Genomic DNA, 22,620 nt, shown 5'->3' with positions numbered 1-22,620 from the left:
ATAAAATTTCGCTAATTAATAGTTAATCCCCGAAGAAAAATGTCTATAATTTTTTTCTTTCCATTCATCCTGTACAGTTATTAATAAGACACGATCGCTTGTGTTATGACTGCCCTAAGTTGAACATATAACGCCACCGTGAACGAAGAATCCGAGGTATGCCGCTCGCCTCTGTCTCAGCTTCGAGCGGAATAAACTTTGTTGTCCGGTGGTGAGGAAATTAATTGCGAGGCTTAGCCAGGATCAAAGAGTCGCTGAGTGTCCACTGCGAGACGTAGGCACGTTATTAAGAGGAAATGTTCCGCCAAGCCCGGTCTGCGTGGTAATAGATTTTCACCGTATGGACGTCGCAAGCTCTTGGGGGGTAAAATTTACTCTCCAGACGCACCGTTATTGCACAAGCCAGGCTCTTTGTTTTTTTTTCGTTTTTTTCGTGTTTTTTTTCAGGCATAAAGTCTTCTTATCTACGATTATGCCTCAAGTTCCCGCAACATCTTCCTGCGAATTTCTATTTATATACATACACAATATACGTATAATGTCGCAAGACATTTATTATCAAGCAAGCAAATACAAGGTGGCGTTATTTATAAATAATCTTTTCATCTTTCAAACGAACTACCGACCTACGAACGATGAGATCAATTTTTTTTTTTTTTTTCTCAGCGGATCACTTTCGCAACAAGTTACGCGCAGCTTTCGAGATTTACGGAATTCGAAACTTTTTATCTAAAACCAAGTTTAAAGAAATATTCGTCATACGCGTGGTGATTTTTGTTTGCTTATTTTATATTCTCTTTAACAATCTTAGAGGTGTTTGATTTTTTCCCAAATCTCATCTACTGGATTTGTCGTTCAGAAATTATTTTCTTACATGTGAACATTGGTCAAATTAGATAGATCAGCGCTGTTTTAACCTGTCGAAACAGAATATTGAGTAGCTTAGAGATAAAGAATGGATTAATTAATTAATCAATCAATTAGTCTTCTCGTATTTCCAGTTCTCTACGATACGAATATTTTTCTTTTCGAATCCGCCCTTCGAACATGTTCCAAATAAAAGTTTAATTCAAAACCCAAGGTGGGTTTTTTTCTCCACTCCCACAGATGTGTGATCGGGGTTTCTGGTTCTTTTAGCTTACTTATGTAAACAGTTTACTTTCGTTTATTTTAACCGCGTTGCCGCGTCGTAACGCGTATTGGTATATGCCATGGGTATATACCTACTATAATACACATGTACGCCGTATGTTCCGGGTTTTTGACGAGTAGAAAATGTAGTATGTGACAGATGGACCGAGAAAAAAAAAAAAAAAAACACACACACACTCTCTGATCTCGGCTGGTTGTTGCCACACTGAATGAAACTTACAGTCAGCATCGGGAATAAAAATCGCGAGAACTGTACGTTAATGTATGTTCTACACGCATCTACGCGCTCTTATGACCCACGAATCGAATCACTTGTGAGAATAGCGGACAGTGCTGATCGCCACCTGGCGGCAAACTGTAGGAAATATTCCCACTAATGTGTATTTTGTGACACGAAACTAATTATTCATATTCAAACTAATTCCAACCACAAATGTACAGCGGTCATTTTTTCTAGTAATGCAATACTGCAGACAGAAAAGCTAGCATAGTTGAAAAAGCTCGGTTTATAGTGTATCAAAATTATGATAGTAATTCAATACCCGTAATAAAAATGATAGTAATTCAAAAGCCGTGTCTCATAAATTGGATTTCGGAGTAATATTCATATCGATGATTCGGAGGAGAAATTGTGTTGGAAATCAATCAGCCCGATATTCACTCGAGGTTTGTAACGACTTTTGATCTGAGATTTTAGAAAAAGTGAAAAAGGACGAAAGGGTTTCTTCGAGGCCGAGTAATAGGTTTTGCTGAATGAGGAAGAACGACGCGAAGAACCGGAGGAGGAGGCAAAGATTTCCATAATAGACAAGCGGCACGGACTCAGCGATGAGAATTACGACAGTAATTAAGTAGCTTGCGTAGCGACGATGCAAAGTTTCGAACTTTGTCACGTAGCTGCGTTCGCAGCCGGGTGGAAATTGCTAGTGAATAATAATCGACTATTGCCACCGAGAGTCTAACGAGACTCGATAATAACTGGGCTGGTGAATTTAGTCGCGTTTTATTAAACTTCAAATACACTTCACTTTTGTCACACACGCGTGTAAGACTGACGAGAAGATTGCAGGAAGTAGACCATTACACCCGAGATCGCAGGTAAGGATAGCCAACTTTTTAAGCGTTTAATTAATTAGCGAGCTAGATAATTAACCGTGACTGTGTCGTAAATGTCAAGTCGAATATCTAAATATCGATATCCGTTGTCCTTTTATGTAATTTCTCGGATAATTCTATCGAGGTAATAATCTTGGACCAATGAAGAATTGTCTGTCGTAAATAATATTCTCACAAAATTGGTAGGTATATAAGTTACCTTATAGATTATTTTAGTACAGAATTTTACAAATTTCGTCACCTGTCGACCATTATCTGTGTGTGTAGACAAAGCATTGTTGATTATTCTGCAGGCAATTTTATTTACTTAATTACGTTGGATAATTCATTATCATCTTTATACTCGCACCAAACATACATCATACACGATGATATACTGCTTGACATAATTGGGTCTTTGCGTGAAAAAATTTTCCGTTTTGCAAAAAGTAGAGAATATTAACGATGCGATAGTTGGGTCGTATTTTTTTCTCTTTCCAATAGAGTCGAAACTGAAGCAAATACAACTGATTTAAAATTACAATAATTAGTTTATTTTAATTAGTAACAGTCTGCGTGACTTTAGTGGTATTTAAGACCTTGTGACACGCCCATAGAAATCTCGTGTAAGCAATTTTAGAACTCTGTGAAAGCGTCAAAAATTGTATGGAAATTCTTGTCGAGATTGAAACTATAAATATTTGGAAGTATTGCAGAAACGCCCAAAACCCCCGTAAAAATTTTGCCATTTTGTGCGATTCGAATAGGAAAAGGTCGTGCAAGTCTTTCACAATTCACAGAACGAGTCGCCTGAGAAAACGTTGTTTTCCGAATATTTAATAACATTAGAAGGTGCTACGAAAAAAAAATATTACGATGCGGATCAAATGTCTCTAATCACCACAAATGAATCGATCTTATGCCAAAGCACAATTTTATCGCGTACATTCGGAATTGGAAATTGATCAAAAAAAGATTGAGTCAGAAATTGCATGCAGCGGAAAATGTTGTAATTTAAACGGTATAAAAATATTCCAATCATGAAAACAAAAGACTCCTTCACCCCGGTGTCTATAACAATTACCGATTAATTGCATCGATAAAGTGCACGCTCAGCGAAGAGTTATATTGAACCACGTGATAAGTTTTACACCAGTCTTTGTGCAGTTATTTTTACAGCCATTTATTATGCCTATGCCTCACAAGAGCCCGCGGAGTTTCTCTCGTTCATATAGTCAGTCAGTGTCTTTATGCTCTGGGTCGATTTTTATCTCCGAGTTGAAGGTCCTTCGCGCTTTTCTTCTTCACCGCTGTCAAGGTCTTCGCTTCCACTTTCGCCGGTCATCGAACCGATGTTTTTGCTCGCTTCTTAACAAGGCCATTTACCGCCACGGATATCCAAGCTCCAACTCTTTGTGATGTTCGAATTTTCCAACCAGGTTAAAGGTTGCTTATCGCTCGACTATCGTCGACCTTGCCATATTGAACGGGCGGACAAAAGAGAAGAAAATCTATCGGTAAACGGACCTTCCAAATGGAAGCGAGAACCTTGAAGGGAACAATTTGTTGCGTGTCATTCCTTCGTCCAATAACACGAATATATTCAGATACGATGTGCCGTTGTTCGTTTCGGTGGACGGTGATGTGACCCTTTCATCGTTCGGTGTATAATAACTGAAGACATTTCGGCTCCTCGAGAGACTCGGAGAAGATTGACTCGAGTGGTTGGAGAATAGAGACCTACCTCAACACAAAAGATTCCACTTGAGTGGAGGGCCTTCGGAGATAGAGAAACGGTACCTGGTGCATATAAGACTCCATTGTACGACCGAATCGTGATCATTGTTACGGTAATATGGCGTCGATTTCATTACTCGATTCATATTTCAATCCCTGCTGAGGAATCTCGATTATTTTTAACAACGAACCGTCATGTGTAGGGGAGTAACGAATATTGGAATTGTGGGTCGATGAAGTACGTCACATCATTTTTTCGGTAACGATTCGACCCGAGTAAGAACCCTCTAGACATTTATTTGCATTGCCAAGAAAAAAAGAAAAGAAGCATGAAACAAGGATCCAATCTTGGACCTTTGTATATGGATATGACAAGAATAATTGTACGACGTGTGTTGTTTGGAATTTGCTGTCCACAGCGATCAGTAATGATGATTTTTACATTTTAGTGTTTTACACAGGAGTAATTAAGAATATATTATACATAATTAAGAATATCGTACGTAGGTTTCCAATGATAGTAAACTTTTGATGTAATAGATATTCCGAGGTATGATCGTATGACTTTTATCGACAGTTATTAGTTTCAACGACATGCGTCTGACTTCAGACTCTTCATCAACATTCTCGAGCACGATATGTTTAAACTAATATTCGAAGAAACTCGATGTACTCGTAATCACAAACTACTGAGATTTGTGCAGTACATGGTGCCAAAGTTTACTTTGCATGATTAAGGCGCGAGTTAAATAACCTGATAAATTGGACATCGAAAAAGATCCAAAGCATTCTACTGGCGGTACTAATTTATCGCTCATTCGCTTCAGTTGAGAATAATTTTCTTTTCCGCTTTCAAGTATCTTCTCGAATCATGAGTGGACACATTTTTGCAGAACCTTAAAATCCCGTGGACCCCGGTGTGGTTATAGTCGTGAATACAGTTGTACAACGCCTACGCGTCTCCGTACACGCGAGATAATACCTGGCAGATAGGTAGTGGCGTTAGTTTCTAGCACTACTAGTATTTCTGAGTTAGGTACCGCGGCATCATCGTTGGCGTGCAAAGTCAACGGAGCCTACCCTCCTTTTACACTATCGAATCTCGAAAGGGTAAAAAAAAATATAAAGGTAAGACACGTTATTCTGCAGACACGTCCACGATTCAGATCCAAGACAAATCCCTCGAATAATTTCTAGCTATAAGGCGTTTTAGGATCGGGCCACGAAGTTACTTTAATAGAAGCTCATGCCGAAAACAAATGAAACCAGTTAAGAATAAGCATTGTAAACCACGAATCACCTCGTCATATTGACACTGTTTCAAATTCGTAACGTTATGGTAAAAATAGAGGGATAAATAGGTCAGCGTGGTATCAGTTACATCATCACGGTTTAAACTCAAATGAATCATAATGGTGGTTATTAAGTAGTTGAGAAATCCGATACATCTCATGCAATCGGTCAGATGAACGTATTGTCCATTAAAAATTTACCCACGACAAAATTGACGCTCGCAAAGATGGCAGTACCAACGGAACACGTTTCAATGTACCGACAATTTTCAGCGTTTTTCCGCAACGCGTAATTGTACTTTATTCACCAATTCCTGATGTCCAACTGTAATATTTATGAATCGTCTCCTTCCGCTCAGACAACTGTGGATCGTAAATTGATACTCTATATTACTGTTAAAAGTGTCGTGGACGAGTGCCAGACAGCTGCGTCCCCAATACTTCGTGGTAATTTTCAATCCAAGAGTTGTTTTCGTCATCATTGGACCCCGGAAAAACGTGTGGAAAACGTAATTCACAATTGTGAATCGTAATTCAAAAGCTTTAAACAGACTGTTGACGACCACGGTAACAACTTTTGACATTTATGCGTGGATCACGGAAAAGTTTGTGAATCATGAAAATGACTAAGCTCTATTTTTTGTCTGTTTTGCTACCAATGGAACTTTTCTCACGATTCGTCCTACGGTAACTTTCCCTCGTAAAATTCTCACCACGACACGTGCGCACCTTTTCTATTGGATTATTGCTAATCACGGTTTAGAACTGGATTGGTTTGATTTGAAAAAATGTTTAGCAGAACAGATTCTCGAAGTGAAATTAAACTCTCTACGCCACTGAAGCGGCTAGTGTCCGGTAGTATTGAACACTATCACGTTGTCCGACATTGCGCCGAAGTTTGTTTGCAGTCGGTACACATGAACAAGTCAGATAAAAGTTTAGTCCCGAGACCATAGGGAGAAAGATTGCATTTCTGTCCACGGACTCTGTCCGAGAGTCGAGCTAACTCGGAGAATCAAGGCACCGAGGTGCCAAGAGTTCGCCTCTGGTTTCTTGGGTTGTAAACATGCCCTGCGAGGCGTTCGAAATGTACCTTTATCTGGAAATACGCTCTCCTCGAGTCTGAGGAAACTACGTCAACACGTCAGTCCAGCGATCGCAGAATGACGAGATTTTTAGCGTTACCCTAGATATTTTTTTAGAGAATGATCCAAGCCATTGATATCAAACTCGACTTCACGGTTTTGGAGCCAAAAATGGTAGGGCTGAGAAATTAGAATCATCAATCCATTATGAGACCATTGATTCACCCATGGTCCTCAGTCCATCAATTCTTGTCAAATTGATCTTGATTATCAAAATCACAACTGTGAGCAGCTAACTAACGATAAGTTAAAAGGATGTGAGCGTTACTTTCTTCAGTGACAACTGGTTCGGTACGTTGTATATATCTACTCAAGTTATTTCACGATTCACTTGCAACTCCAACGTTTCCATAATACAATTTTCCTTTTGTCTAGTTGCGACTATGTATGTACAAACATCAATATGCCCTGGAAAATATCGAGGGATCCCGATAAGGTCCTGGCCACTGTTCCAATGGAATTCCGATGCAGTTGGCCGAATTTATGGTTGCCATGATTACGTCTGACATGGTCCCCGTTGGGTATCGGCAATGCCTCGACAAATTTCTTATACCGAGGACAGGGAGTGTACAGAAAGAGTGAGAGAGAGAGAAGAGCGAGAGAGGGAGATGGTCACAGCGTTCGATGACCTTAAAATGCATTATATGCCGAGGAACACCTCGACGACGTCACGAGGAGGGCTCAACGCAACGAGTGAGAATTCAGTGTCCGTGTAACCAGTTTACTGCATAATCAAAAAATTCTTTTACCTATAGGCATGCACGAAAGCCTCAAGTTTTATATTTAATGACCCCTGGCGAACAGTGACACCTGTTATCCCAAGCTGTGTTGAATCATTCGAGAATCTTGTTTTACAACGAATCGTTAATCATGGGTTTAATCGTTTACGGCCTGAGAACTGAGCCTCAGAAATATGAGCATTGGTCGAAAGCGGTGAACCAAGGAAAAGACGCCGCCGTTTCCGTGTGTCATTCCCACATATGTATCCAGTTAGTTTACCTCGCGCGTTTACGAAACAGCCTCGTTCATTACGCAAGTTTTCTGCAAATTTTCAGCATCCGGTGAAGATTTTTCGGAACTTCGTTGCTTCACAGTTCGACGTCTTTAATACACATCTCTCGTCATCGCCATTCCGCGGTTTCTTACTTCCCGGTTGGAAACCTGCATTGAGCAACGTCTCGTTTCACAGCTTCTTACCGAGTCACCACCACTCGTTCAGTAATCGCGACTGTGATAATTGGGCGGAAAAACAGAACTAGCATTGCACAAAATCGCTAATCGCCAAAGAGGATATCAGACACGCGTGGGTTCCTGTAACTACACACACGTGAGAGAGCCTCGTGGGCGAAACGTTTCGCCGGGTTTTACAACGCGGCGCAATTTATGTCCCATTTATGACCAAAGTCTGCGGGTCGATGAAACGCGCATACATCAGGAAACCGATCGGTCAGAGAAATGGCCAATGGGTTAGGATCTTTTCAACAATTGTAAGAAAGAATTGCAAATACAAGGAGTCTTTTTCCGTCGCTATTCGTCCAACAGCTTCATCTGCATTCTCGGAATAAACATAGTGAAGCATTCACTGTACGATCACTTCAAGCACTTCGGTGTCTGCATTCACAGAGGAGTTATCGTATCGCTGAGTTGAAACTGGCAAGTGGTCGAAACAAAGAACCTGAAGAAAGGTGGGAGAGCGAATTAAGGATCGGGGTTCGTTAATCGGGAATCTAATGAGTTCGCAGTAAGGAGAGAGAAGGAGAGAGAGACCGACAGATTAACGAATCGTGAGTAAGGAGGTGACAGTTCAACGCACCTTTCTCGATACGGAATTATACGCACGCAATGCGTCGTCGACTCTTCGCCAGAATTATATTGCGCTACCAGGCGAGTTGTAAAGTGATCTACTCCCCTTCCCTGACTTCATTTCATGAGAAATACGATACACCGAAGAAGAGACTGCCTGCATGTTTGCTTTCTTGCTTGCTTGCTGTGTCAGTGCGTTGTTAAATGCGTGCGCGAACATCGGGGCATCAAACCTTGACACATCCCTGTCACTCGTAATTCACACCGATCCCCTGTCATCGAAAATTGACAGCCATGCCACGTCAATATATTCATCAAATTCAGACAATTTTAAGAAAGCTTAAAAATAAGGGTCAGTGATCAGTTGTTGACAATTGTGACGATGGCAAGCAACTATACCCAAACAAATGTCAAATTTCGACGTCAAATAAATTCGTACGGCTTCGAGTGATTCGGGATGAAATCGGGCATTTCCACATCATTTAATTACATAGTCCTCAATATTTTGGGCACGATATTGAATGGCTTGGAACGAGTTTTACTGTAAGTTCGGTTGGATCAAAGAATACTTTAGCGCTGAAATCTTTGCTAAAGCTGTAAAGATTGCGAAATTATTTTAATATGCGAGGTAATCTTCCGCGTCCAACGAATCAGCCGTAGCACGTGTTTCGCAATTTTTTTTTTGTTTTCTTCCTTCTCGCATATCCTTATTTTCGCACGCACTCGGGTTGTTTATTTTTTGATACCTATCCTATTAGGGAGTTTTTTTTGTTTGTTTCATGCATATTTATATTATAATTACGGGGTACAAGAAGGTACGTTGAGTTAATTAGTGAACGCCTAATATTATGTCTGGAAAAAATGCTTTTGATGGGAAGTTAATACGTGCCACGGGAACCGTCAGGAAAGAAATGAGAACAAAAAGGGTTTTAATGAAAAAAAAAAACCATAAGACGGGATTTTATTATACACATCCCGCACGTTACGCGTACACTGGTAATATGTTACAGGCATTTATATACATGTATGTCCGAACAGCGAGAAGTCGGGTTCTCCGTGCTGTTTTCGCTCACTTCAAAGAGATTAACAAAATCCCGACGTCTCATTACCGTAAACAATTATACACGAATTATTTAACCACTCAGAAAAAGAGTTTACTAACAGGCGTTGTGTACGTCCCTCAGGGTCATCAGATAAGAGAATGAACGAACGAACGAATTCGATTGTCAAAATGAGGAGAAGATGAATTTCACCCGACATCTCACAGCCGGCTGAGCCTGTCTTACTCTGTCAAAACGGCAACCCGTCGTCGAGGAAGAAATTTCGGTCCGGCTTCTCGAATGTAAATTAACCGCCGATTGAAATATGTCTGCATGCCGATTCAACGAATCTCGATAACATTATACCGGACCTGTTTCACAAAGGAAGAGGCAACTCATTTTTATTATCACAGATCGAAACGGGGCGGACCTAATTCCTCCGGTTCTACAAAAACGTGTTGTTCGGAACAAATCACCTGTAACACATGGCAAAATTTTATGGAACAATTTTCTTCTGACAGGTAACCAAAAAAAAGGCGAAGAAAAAAAAACCTGTCAATTCAGAGAATTCGTCGTAAATTCGTCTACGAATAAAATAAACTATCTATTTTTTTAATATTGTTTATCCTGATCACGAAAATTCGATTGTTGATTAGCTCCAGTTGCCGTTTGTGAACCTTATTTTTATATACCGTAAAACTATACTGCGACAATTAGTGTGCAAAAATTAGTTTTCTTGGTTTTTAGTCTGTCATCTTTTTTTCCCACTCTTTTTTCTTCCAATGAGAAAAAAAAAAAAAAATAAAGACAAAGAGCTTTCGCGTAGCTGGACTTTTAATCGGCCGAGAGGAGATAGTATTGAAAAAGAAACGAGGCCCTGTCACAGTTTTGCATTCCTTTAATCTCGACAGTTGGATGTGGATTCACCCTGTCAAGATCATCTAGACGCCGTGAATAATTCCCAGCAGGAGATGTGCCACTTGGAGTCGTCCGTTGTTATGACGGACAATTCTCCCCGTTGTCTTTTATTGCACGCGAACTAATTCCAGCTAGCGCTTATTTGCTAGTCAGGTTAACGATTTCCAGGAGCAACGTCAGGCTCGCTTATAATTCCAATCCACTGGACCGTTGAGCAACAATTTCTCACAAGGTTCTTTCAAAGGTGTTTGATTTTTTTTTTTTCCATCTCTCTTAAAAATCTGCAGTCTGCGCAAAATTTTTTTTTCCCATGCTACAGTTGACGAATGAACTGTTTTCGTAGGTCTGATGCGAAATGGAATCTTATGCGAATCGACGTTATTTTTATCGGATTAAAAAAATGTAAAAAAATGTTCGGAGCTTTAAAATAAGCGTAATATTTGTACAATTCGAGCACGGTTGATTTAATGAAATTAAGTAGAATTACAGTAAAGTGGTATAAGAAAAAACGAAAATAGAGAAAAACAGGTGTGTGACAATTGAGGAGGTTTGATTTTATTTATGATGAATTCTATGGTCCGAATTGAGGTGCAGGAGTTGACGAAATTTGAAATTCGAATAGTTGAATTACGGATGCGATCCGCGTAGTACAAACATCGTGGAAAAAATAGACAAACAATATGAGTATAAGAAGTCCCGAATCCTAACGACTAGTCACACCGCTGTTCTCCGACAAAACTCACGCAGACATTCTGGAGTCAAGCGACAGCCGCGGTCTAGCAAAATAAAAAGAATAAAATAAACCTGTATTTGGTTTGCATGACGTGTACTTTATAACCGTTGTAGGAGAAAAAGCGACAAAAAGTTATACGAGTATATATAAACATACTTAAAAATTTGATAAATTCCCATGAAGCAATGTATTTATGTATGTACGTATAATGTATGTATATAATATAAGTTATAAACGCGAATATTATTCTCACAGGCATCTTAAAGTGTTGCACGTGGATTTCTGTTACGTTGAATATAAGATGACAATTAGAAAGAAAATAAAAATCTTAAAGTACAGATGTCAGTACAGGTAACATGTTGGTTTTATTTAGTCTCATCCGAGCATCAAATTTCTAGTTTTTCTTATTATACGACATGTGTTTTTGACTGATTTCAATTTCTACCGTAACCGATGAATACAGTTCTGGTTACAAAATGGAAATGATGTTCTGCGAGCTCAAGGTCTTACTTGATCGCGAAAAAATTTAGTAAATTAGACAAACGGATTAAACGTTGCAATAATCGGATAATGCGGTATTGAAAACTGTAATTTCTTCTAATATTTAAAAAAATTTCAATCCATATTTTAAGGATACATCCAGTTGAATGTGGAACTTTTCATTGGCTATAACAAATGAAGTTTTACTCGGTGCAGAGCTGCAGACATCGACTTATAAAACGTAGTCCAAATTCGTCCATCGCGTGTCTATTTCTCTCTCTCTCTCTCTCTCTCTCTCTCTCTCTCTCTCTCTATTTTTCAAATGTTCATCTATCCCAACGTGGCAACCTCGGCGAACGCACGCAAGGTACATTATATCTACGTCTTTGAGCTGCGGTAATAGGTATAAAACACAAGACACAGCATACCTGAGGAAAGCATGCAGCATCAGCCACGGAGATGCTAATTAATGCAAATTATTTGAAGAGGAAGACTTAAGGCTGTTGTTGGGAAAAACTGATATCTATATCTACCTGCATATATATGATAAAATAATAAAAAATTTTTTTCTGAATCACCCTAATTTACATATATATATATATATTTATATTAGAGTGTCTCAAAAAAACCGAAACATTGAAAAATCTTCCGAGTATCCCTCAAAAATGACCTCGGTAAAATATGAGCTCTTAATATTGATATTTAGAGGTGGCGACTCTCAATTTTCTATTTCCCATTTAAATAACATGGGAAAAAATTTTTTTAAAATTTAGAATTTTATTGCTCGAAAACGAATCAGTGTGAAGATATAAGAAAAAAACATATTCTTGTAGGAAATTTTACGCTCTACAAAAAAGATCCGGATAAAGATTTGCGTAAGGTGAGTCGTTTCGGAGTTATCAGGCCTCAAACATCGAACCGTTTGAAATAATGATGTTGTTAATTTATAAATGCTACAAGACTGACTCATATCACTTAAATAGTATTTAATATATATATATGTATATTAGGGTGATTCAGGGTGAAAAAATTTTTTTATTTTTTTTCCTCTCAGACAGGTTCAAAAGTTTCATTTAGGTATACAAGGACACCGGTTAAAATTTAAGATTTTAATATTAATATTAAGAAGTGGCTCATCGCAAAATTTATTTTCTCTGAATCACCCTAATGTATATATACATATATATACGAACAGGTCAGAGTGATTATCTAAGAGGCGAATGGTCCGTCGTCTGCTACAATGTAGTGCGCATGCGCTGAAATCTTTGAGCAGTTATTTACCAGGGTGACCAACCGTCGTGAACGTAACCTCAAAAATATTGACACTTGTCGCTGGCAGCTGTGCCGAACACCGAGAGGTATCAAAATATTTGAGGTTAAACGCGTCGTGGCGACCGGTGGTATGAATTTTTTTGCCAGGTTGGCAAGCCTGACGAAAAACTGCTATCGAATTTAAGCGCATGCGCAATACACGGTCGCAGACGACGAACCATTCGGCCGTTGGATGATCAATCTGTATATCCGTACATCTATCTGCCGGTGAATTGAATTCCTGCGATCAGATCGGCTTCTTCGACGATCGTACTGAAGGAATTAATTATAACCAGGGAAATACACGCATGGCGTATATACTGTATATACATAGTTGTTTGGTTACATAAATTATTTTTTCAAGAAGCTAATCTTAGGCGTTCTCGTAACAAATGGAGTGCCTCTTGGACTTGTCGTCGCCGAAAATTTGCTTCGGATACACGATTGAATAAAAAGAAGAAACTTGCTGTTTTAATATTGAAATATGTTTCGCTTACATATGAATGCAAATTAAATAATTATTTTTAAATCGATATCACCGATTCGGATGTTAATTATTTTATTTCCCTGGACGATTATCTGTCTCCGTCAGATTTCTCGCTTACAGAATAGCCGTCCTCGCATAATTGATTATTTCTTTAAATTGATAATCAATAATAGGGAAATTTTCACAGAAATATTATGTGTGCAATCTCTCGTCACATTTCAATCCTCGATTCGCTAACGATGAGAAAAAACATGCCCGGTAATAGTTTTGGCAGAGAAAATTTGAAAAAAATTTCTATACAGGTATTATTTTATTGATCAGAAAATTCAAATTATAGACTATTTATAGCAAAGCAAACACGTTCGAATTCCCGGAATTTTCCTGATTTCTTTTTTCGCCCAACTCGTTTATTATTTCTTTTAGATACTGTGCAGATACGATACTACATCTCAAGGATAGTAAAATCATATTCACCTACCGTTATACGATATACCAGCGAATTAGTTACTGATATACAATCAAGCACATGTCGTGCAAACTTCAAATTACACGGTTAGAACTGATAATTGACAAATTGCGTGCATGGTGTTAAATGTCGAAATAAATGGATTTAACATTGGATGAGAAAATTGGTAAAAGCCCAAACGAAAGTGAGAGAGAGAGAGAGAGAGAACGTAATTTGTACCGCAATGTCTGACACATATTACATTCATATTAATTACTCACAATCAGTGTATGGCTAGGTAGCACATGCGTTATAAATGCACTGTAAATGAGCAATCGATCCGTGATTGGATTAATGGGTATAAGCATAAAACTGCTCTCTCGACAGGCGGGTATGATAACTAACATAATATCTAGTGTAAGATATTTTCCGTTGCATAATCAGAAAGTATAATTAATATACATGAATATTGAACGCGTGTTAACAGCCGTGCAGGCAGGCGAACGAAGCTATTAATTAACGATGACTTTTATTTAACGAATGTAAAAAAAGATACGAAGAAGGAGAAACAAGATCAACGGCGAGTGAAAAAAAAAAAGAAAAAAAATTATAATAAACACACGGACGGAATAACCATGCACGGAATATAAGTGAAAGTCTTCAGGTATACCTGTATACGTGTAAGGGTAAATTCTAGAGAAGGCGTTATGAGTGTGGACTGTGTAACTGTTTAACTATGCGTTCTTATACGCGATATACGCGTAAAAATCGTAATATTATACATAAACAGGTGTTAAAGAAAAACGAAATATAAATATCGCATATGCAAATCGTTTCGTATTTCTTGATGATTTTATCCTATGTGTACACACATTTTGAAATTAAAAATAAATTTGAAAAAATTTGAGAAAAAAAGTGCCATACGTGTAGTCGTGTACCGTACACACGATGCAGTGTATCGTACGTAACAACGCCTCGAGATGTCTGTAATACCCGTGTGACACGTTACATGAGTTTGCTTACTCCGGGATCTTTCTTAATTCGGAGAGACGAAGGTGAGGACGAACAGGTCAAGGCCGAAAAGTTCCTGTCAATTCCGAAGTTAAGGTCGTTGAATTCACTCGCCGCTTACCACGTGCTACGAGTAGGAAATGTACGCGGATATGAGAAAGTAAACAGCCAAGTGGACACGGATATTGGAGGTTGGTTGAACGAAAATCGACACTTTTTAGTCATTTTATTACGAAATAATCGTACGTTGATTATTCGTGAAATTATCACATGTGTTCCAAAGCTAAGCGGCTCTCTCTCTCTCTCTGAAAATACGAAAAATTGACAAAAAAAAAAAGAAAGCTCGGATGTTAATGCTTCGTTTCAAATCTCCTCGAAACTGTTAAAAATCCAACAGATTTGTTCGATTTCATTATACGAAGCGTCATTTTGTTCAACAGACTATTCTTTGCGGAATCACTGAAAGGGTTTCTTTTCGTTACTTTGGCATCGTTGGATATTTAATTTTACAACCTTGCATCGATATTGGTTGTGATCAGCAAATTGCCGTATCAAATTGACTACTGGAAAACAAGATAATCGGTTTTAGTAACTTATTGTCAGTGAACAATGTACGGTCTTCCTGATAAAATTAGCCATCGTAGAATGAAATCGAGCGAATCTACCTGATTTTTGTCAATTTTGAAGCGATTTGAAATCAAGTATCGAATGATACTCGGGTGGTGGTATAGCTTAGGAGTATCTAAAAACTGGACAAATACTCAACGTACAACTGTATCGTAATAATATTATTAATAACTATCGATTTTTGACCAAACTGCAGAGATCTTTATAGAAACCAAAGTATTCTAACCGTGTAAATATGTATGTGTTATCAGGATAACCTTCTTCTAGAACGAATTTTCTGACCTGCTTAAATTTTGTTCAAAAATTTTCACCAACAATCGGGAACGTGATTCGTTCCCGCAGTGAAAATCTGTGCAACCAAAACTGGCAGTCCGCATGGAAAAAAAAAAATGTAGCATAGATTCCACATTTGTTGCGGTAAATATATGTACGGCAATTTCTGGAGCCATTCGTACATTTTTTCTTTTCTCATCTCTCTCCGTAGCGTAGGTGATTTTCAACGGTTGCCACAAAGAAGAATAAGATGAAGAATAAAAAATGACGTCAACTCGACGAAGCCGGACCTAAAATCTAACGCTCCAAAGGGTCCTCACGGTTCTCGGCATGATACACCAGTTAGCGCGCGCACACACACGCACACATTCGGTGAGATTCCTCAAATAATTTGCAGAGTTTTGTGGGCTGTTATATATATATATATATATATACACACCGTCGGCTAATGGGACAAGAACGATTCTAATTAGCACGTGTCCTCGGCGCGGATCATAGACTGAACACATCGGGCGTTCTTTGTGTGCGTTTGTAAGATACGTCGTATATACATACATATAATATATATATTTATATACATATGCTTGATATGGAATTAACGGTACACGAAGATCAACGTCGCATCGCGTTATTAGCGAGCAGCCCGAAGTGTAAAGAGTGATTGTGGAAGACAGCCGTCCGCCGCATGATGCACAGGTATCATTATGGGTACGTACACACATGTTGGTGTATAGTTAGACGGATAGATAGATAGATATGCGGTATGTGCCGCGCAGTCTGCAGGCCTGACCGTCGTAAGCCTTCTTCGATTTCTTTTTTTTTCTCTCGCATCCTTCCACCTATTTGCTTTTTTCGAACCACTTTTTTTCTTTTTTCGACTCTTTGTCGAGTTTCTGGCACGGGCAAAGTACATCATATACGATTACCGGTACGTACCAAGTTATCAACGTGTACAGATTTGTATTTTACTCTGCTTGTTTTTTTAATGCAGAAAAAAAATAGTTCTTCGTTTATATATATATATATATATATATATATATATATATATATATATATATATATATATATATATGGGGCATTCCACACCGATTCGACCTGGGTTTTACCCTTGGCCTCTTAGATTTGGCGAGCGATTTTTTCTGCGATCGTTCTCACTTTGAAAGGTGTACTCGGTTTTTTTTTTTTTTGTTTTTTTTTTTTTTTTTGACTCAATTTCAATTTTCTACAATTTTTAGAAACGATTTTATCGACCGACCAAAATTAAAATTTTTGACAAGATTCTGAAAAATCCTGTGTCAGATGTTAAAATTTTCAATTTTGGACCCCGAATGGGCCGGTTTTCCTTTCTTACTGTTTTCAAGGTATTTCCAAAAAAAAAAAAAAAAACGTCAATAAAATTAGAAGCGGAAGTCGATTTACTATGGATGGTTGCTGAAACATTTTTATATGTCACATGGGATTTTTGAAAATTTTTTCAGTTTTTTCGCAAGATGTTTTTCTCTTCTTTATTTTGCCAATAAAAAAAAATTGTGAATGGTAAAATGGTTCCGAAAAATCTGAAAAAACTACTATTTAAATCACTTATTAAACTGTAATGTGTATATTTATGTATTAACTGTATATCCCCTTGCTATGGGTTAAATGTACCTGAAGAGCAATAAACTAATACTAATATATATATATACTAATTTTACTAGTTGATTGTTTTTTCTTTCCGGAATAATAATAAAAAAAAAAAAATGCATTCCTCAATGTGAAACAGTTCATTACGTACAACCATTTTTATCCATGGGAGGGATATTAGCTTCATTGGGAATTTATTTGGGGATAGTTTTTTTATGGTAGGCCGTAGTGAAAGCCAAATCGATATTTCATCGGGCCTTGAAGATACCGAGAAATCTGTACTTTTCACCAATTTTCATCCCCTTACGAGTCGAATTTCGAAAAATGCTTGAAAACGTTTTTAGATATTCAAACGAGTAACCGTTACAAACAAAAACCAAATCGATACCTTGCCGGGGTGAAGTGATATCGAGAAAACTGTGAAAAACACGTTTCACCCTTCATCATCCCCTTGGGAGTGGAAATCAAAAAGAGAAAGATGCTCGCCAAATTTCATATTTTTAGGTCCAGGGCGTTGGATTTCTTCTTTCATATATTTAGATTGCAGATGAATAGAAGAACGGATGAAATGGATTTTTTTTTTTTTTTTATTTGAATTTAGAACAATTCCGGTGAAATTGCACCTGATTTTCTCAAAACTAAGAACCATTAGAAAAACTAGTAAAATAAGAAAATTGTAAGAGAAAATAATTTTTTTAATTAAATCTTCTGTACCTCGACTGACTTACAATTAAACAAAAATACAGTCGAACAAACTGATCAATCTTGATCGCATTGCGAAGACTTTCCTAACTTTGATGTATTATTTTTTTAAAGTTAAAACCCGAAACCTAAGCAGTGTACATACGCGAAAAGTATAGATAATAAAAAGAAAACGGAATTATCAGAAGACTCGGGTAGAAACAAACACGTGATACCGTCTGTCTGCTGACGGAGGTAGAAATCCGACTCTTACATCTAAACGCACCACTTTGCCGGAATAGCCGTAACGCGTGCAGGGCCGTCAGAAACGAGCATTTCTCTACTTACGGATATAATTTGACTTTTACTATACGTTATATTGCATAGGTGTATACGTATACGGTGTCGATGAATCATCGAATCGCTGTGTGTGTAACAATAATGCAAATATCGCACTTTGCTGTTTTGTGTGTATATCATTTAAACGTAAAGTAAGCAGAAATTTTATTCCGGTAATTTTTTTTTTAACACTTTGTTTTCCCTCCTTGAAAATACACAGAGAAATATATTATATGTAATATACTACAATGATATGTCGATACTCTCAAAAACCTGGAGGCGATATTTATTTTATTTTCATGACAAAAATCCCAGCTGAACTTGATGTCAAAAGTTTTTAGCTGCCGAATTTCTCCTTTCGTTCACACCTTCTGCTTCGCGTTAGGTTACGATGCAATTTGATTAGGAGAATTCCAGAGAAATAACAAATCGCAATCCATCTGGCCTTGGTGATTTCGATGACAAGAAAACCGTTATGTAATCATACAGCGCAAACTACCGGCTTCGACGTACGGTTGACACATCGCCTTCGGGAAGCTTGACGACCTTGTAAGGCTAGCTTGAAACTTGACGCTAAAGTCCATATTAGCTCTATAACAGTGAGCATCAATACTTACGCGTTAGTCAAATATCTCTCGTCTCGTACTCACAATCAGTGTTCATGTTTATTTCTTTTTTTTTTTCTCGTTACTTTTTTCTCTATTTCACTCTGACACCTTTTCAGAAGAGCAAATGATTGCGATGAAAGATTGCCGTTTGTCTATTTCTGTGTATAACTCTCTAATCATTTCCTGTTGATCAGTGAACTAGTATCAAAATATGAATTTAAATATTTCGAATCCGTCAAAGTTGGGATTCATGCCTATATAATAACGATTCTGAATCCTACGCTGATTTTTTTTCATCGACGTAAGGCACGAATCGACTTTTATTATCTAATAGATCAGTTTAATCGTAAGTGAAACATGAGATTCACCTTTTCGTCAACGATCGTGAACTCGGAACTTAAACTTTCGGTAGCGTCGAAGGACAACTAATTTACCGTGATACGCGAGTCGTTAAGCCTGCGTGACAAAGCAATGGAGAACAGTGATGAGGAACGGCGAAGATTCCTCCAAAGAGTTTTTGAGCACGTGCAGGTATAACCGATAAAACGGCATACCCATGAACCAACCTGCTTTTGACTCCAACAAGTCGAACGGAGGGGATAAAACAATACCCAAGCGACAATCGGAATGCGACAGCCGATGGGAATAATGGGAGGCTGGTAATGGAAGCCTTTGTCAAAACGATGAAATTGTGCCGTTTCATAGAGGCATCCATAATTGCTGTCCAGTGTTCACTTTGACGTACATGCTTACGAGATAATAGGGATGAAGCCCTTTGTCGCCTAGGGCCAACTTATATCTGCTCGTTGAGAAACCGAAAGCTTCCAAGGAACGACGTAGCTGTCCTTTTAGTCTCCTCTTATCGCTTCGTTCGGACTCCGGAATTCTGACTCATGCATTAGCAGCACCACGAAACGCTTCAAAACACCAAAATGGACTTCGAGACTATGGATCTGGTTCAGGATCCTGAGCCGAGGAATGTGGCGATACAAAATTCGTTATACACACTTGAGTAACATTCACGAAGAAATGATGACCCTTATACGTCTCCAATTATAAAAATATACAGGAACGTGACTTGATTGAATGGAAGTCAAAGTTGAGATTTTCAAATGAAATCTAATGTCGAAATGCCGAATGTTCTAAATTCCGAATCCATCCCCGAACGGACCCAAAAATTCTTAATGGTCAAAACCTCGAATGGTCGAAACTCTGAATAGATCAAAGTTCCGAATGGCAGATTTGAAGGTTCATACGATATATATTTTCCATCATTATTTTAACGGTCAATCTGAACTTTGAACCCGCGACCACTCGATTAATGTAGAAACGAATTTCGCGTACAAGATAATTGCTTTATGACCTATGCTACACATAATATCAACTAGTTCATACTTGAGTCTGATTTCGACACGCCTGCCATTCTGAAACTGTCAACGAAGATCGGCTAATCTTTCCACATAAGACAGCCAGCTACCAGTTCGATTAGATGTACTTGTTTCTACTTTTTTTTCCACGTGCTTCTGCGTCAAAATCTACACAAACACGCTTCAAGCAAACAGTCGGAAATTGGACAAGAAACTCACCTTTGTCGTTCAAGTCTTCGGCCTCCGCGGAAGTCTTTGGTTTCACGCCGAAGCGGTGCTGCGGTCGATCGAAGGCGATGGAAGCTCCAGTGACGATTTCCGGTGGTCGGTCCGATTCCTCGTACAACTCGCGGCCTTGAGGTGTGACCGTTTCGTTGAGAAGGTCGCGGTGATTGGACGGTCCAGAAATGGTACCGAAACGGACACCGGTCCAAAGAATCACGAGGAGAACGACCAATAGCACGATAGCGACGCATGCCGCCGCGGTTGCAGCGCGTCCCACAAAACGCGACATCGTAACGTTTTTTCGTTATCGAAATTCGCGCCGATTGTTCGAAAACTTCAAAACACTTTTAGGGAAGATATCAACACTCGACGAATAATTCACTGATTCGAAGTGTTCAGGATTATTCCATCAGAGTAACAAACACGATTGTCAGATAATTTCGGTTTAAATAATTTTTATTTCGATTTCGAAAGATCGAGCTACTTCACGTGTTGTATTTTATGACTGTACGTAAATATCGTTCGTTTGTCTGTAACAATACTGCACCAACAGGAGCAGCTTATTTAACGCGAACTATAAAATTAGTGGCAGTTGTAAAATGGCACTGTTTCTGTGATATTATTAATGGCAGTGTAATATCGGGTGGATTTGATGTTCAAAGCTTTGTTTCGAATACATGTACGACAGTGCAGCGAGAATTGGAGAGCGTCCAAAAGGGAAGCAACTAGAACGAAAACGTTCGAAAAATTCTCGCTGTTCGAATAATCTTAATCTTAGAATACGGTGTGACTTTTCGCAATGATTTTTTTGTACCAGTAACAACGATTTTAAGTGTATCAGCCTTGCCAAAAATGGTTAAAGGCGTATACTCGCACCGTGATAGTAGAGTTCGACATTTTCGACGGTGACTTCGACTTGTTGATCCAGATTTGACTTCTACTTTTTCCGGAATATTGGATTTATGATTTCTTACCAACCGAATAACGAAACCCAATTTAAAGAGTATAACTCTGTTAAGCTACACGCCGAAATCGGTCCGAATCCTCGACTCTCGGAGTGTCGATCGATTCTTTTCGCACACCTTGCTCGAGTCCTCGTATACGTCGTCTTACACCTGAAACATAAAAATTGAGAAAATCAAGATTACTGCCTACTGGGGGTAGGTTGTAACGAGTTAATCGTATGCGATTTTCTATACCCGAACAGACCAGTGTCGGGAAAAACGAAATGATTGAAGAATTTTTTGCGATAGAACAGAAAGAGTGAATTTTTTTTCGGCGAAAATCTACATCTTTTTCTGTTCCACGATGTAGCCGCCGTCGAGAGAAATCCATCGAGCTACGACTCGCTAATATTAGACAAGCGGATCTCGAGATATCGCAAGTTTCTTCGCAGGGATAGCGCTATTCGCGCGAGTTCCACGGCAGCTATTCTAGCTACTCGCGCCCACGTTTCGTCTCCAGAGACTCAAACTGTTATATCTCACGACTCCTTGGTCGAAAATTGATCGGCCAGGGCTCGTTGGAATCATTACAACATCGGCTACGATAAAAAGTCGCATATGTTCCGTCTCGAAAGCGTTTGGTTCGCGTCATGCCCCGAAAATCCGTCGGCTAATTTTGAGTTCACACTTCGGATTCCACTCGAGCGAATTTTAAAACGGTCGAAACAAATCCAATCGGCTATGGAGATATCTGTATGCCTTTCCAGATCAGATATACGTTGTCAGCTCAATTGTATAAAACTGCGGTAAACCAATATTGTCTCTTCGGGGACCTTGAATAATTTTTTATTGCGGTAACTTCGTACAATCCACACGCAGTCGTAGTAACCCTGACCATATTTTCGTACTGTGCGGCAGCTTAATCACCGTATTATATAATCACGTACTGATAAGAGTTACATTATTCACGGCTGTAATTTTACGCCACGATATTCTTTGCGAGGTCAATAAAATAAATATTCTGAGAGTAATTTGCTGGGAAATCCGTAGGCGGCGTAACTTACGTCGTTGTTACTTGCGGGATTTTCTTTATTTGGTATAAAGCAATTAGGCAACATTCACAATGTACATTCACCTTTACCTACGGCTAGTATTATAATTAGGTCCCGTAGGACGGTAATAATTGTCTTTGTCAACAGTGACAATATACCGGAGATAGACGCCTTATATCTAGACATCCGTATGAACTAATCAGTGTCGTGTTTCAACCATCTCAGGCAAACG

The 22,620-nt window shown here is 38.6% G+C and overlaps 1 protein-coding gene across 3 annotated transcripts in view; it reads right to left on the bottom strand.

The window, feature by feature from the left end:
* Window positions 1-22,620, bottom strand: part of LOC124215349 (A disintegrin and metalloproteinase with thrombospondin motifs 9) — a 180,961-nt gene that overhangs the window by 144,511 nt on the left and 13,830 nt on the right. For all 3 annotated transcript variants that reach the window (XM_046618652.2, XM_069134263.1, XM_046618653.2), the window contains one exon: window positions 20,387-21,507. In XM_046618652.2, coding sequence (XP_046474608.1) covers window positions 20,387-20,681 — 295 coding nt within the window. In that variant the 5' untranslated portion in view covers window positions 20,682-21,507. The remainder of the gene's footprint in view (window positions 1-20,386; window positions 21,508-22,620) is intronic.

This window comes from Neodiprion pinetum, chromosome 3 (assembly GCF_021155775.2).
Source record: "Neodiprion pinetum isolate iyNeoPine1 chromosome 3, iyNeoPine1.2, whole genome shotgun sequence".
NCBI lineage: Eukaryota > Metazoa > Arthropoda > Insecta > Hymenoptera > Diprionidae > Neodiprion > Neodiprion pinetum.
This window is presented reverse-complemented; position numbering and strand designations above follow the sequence as displayed.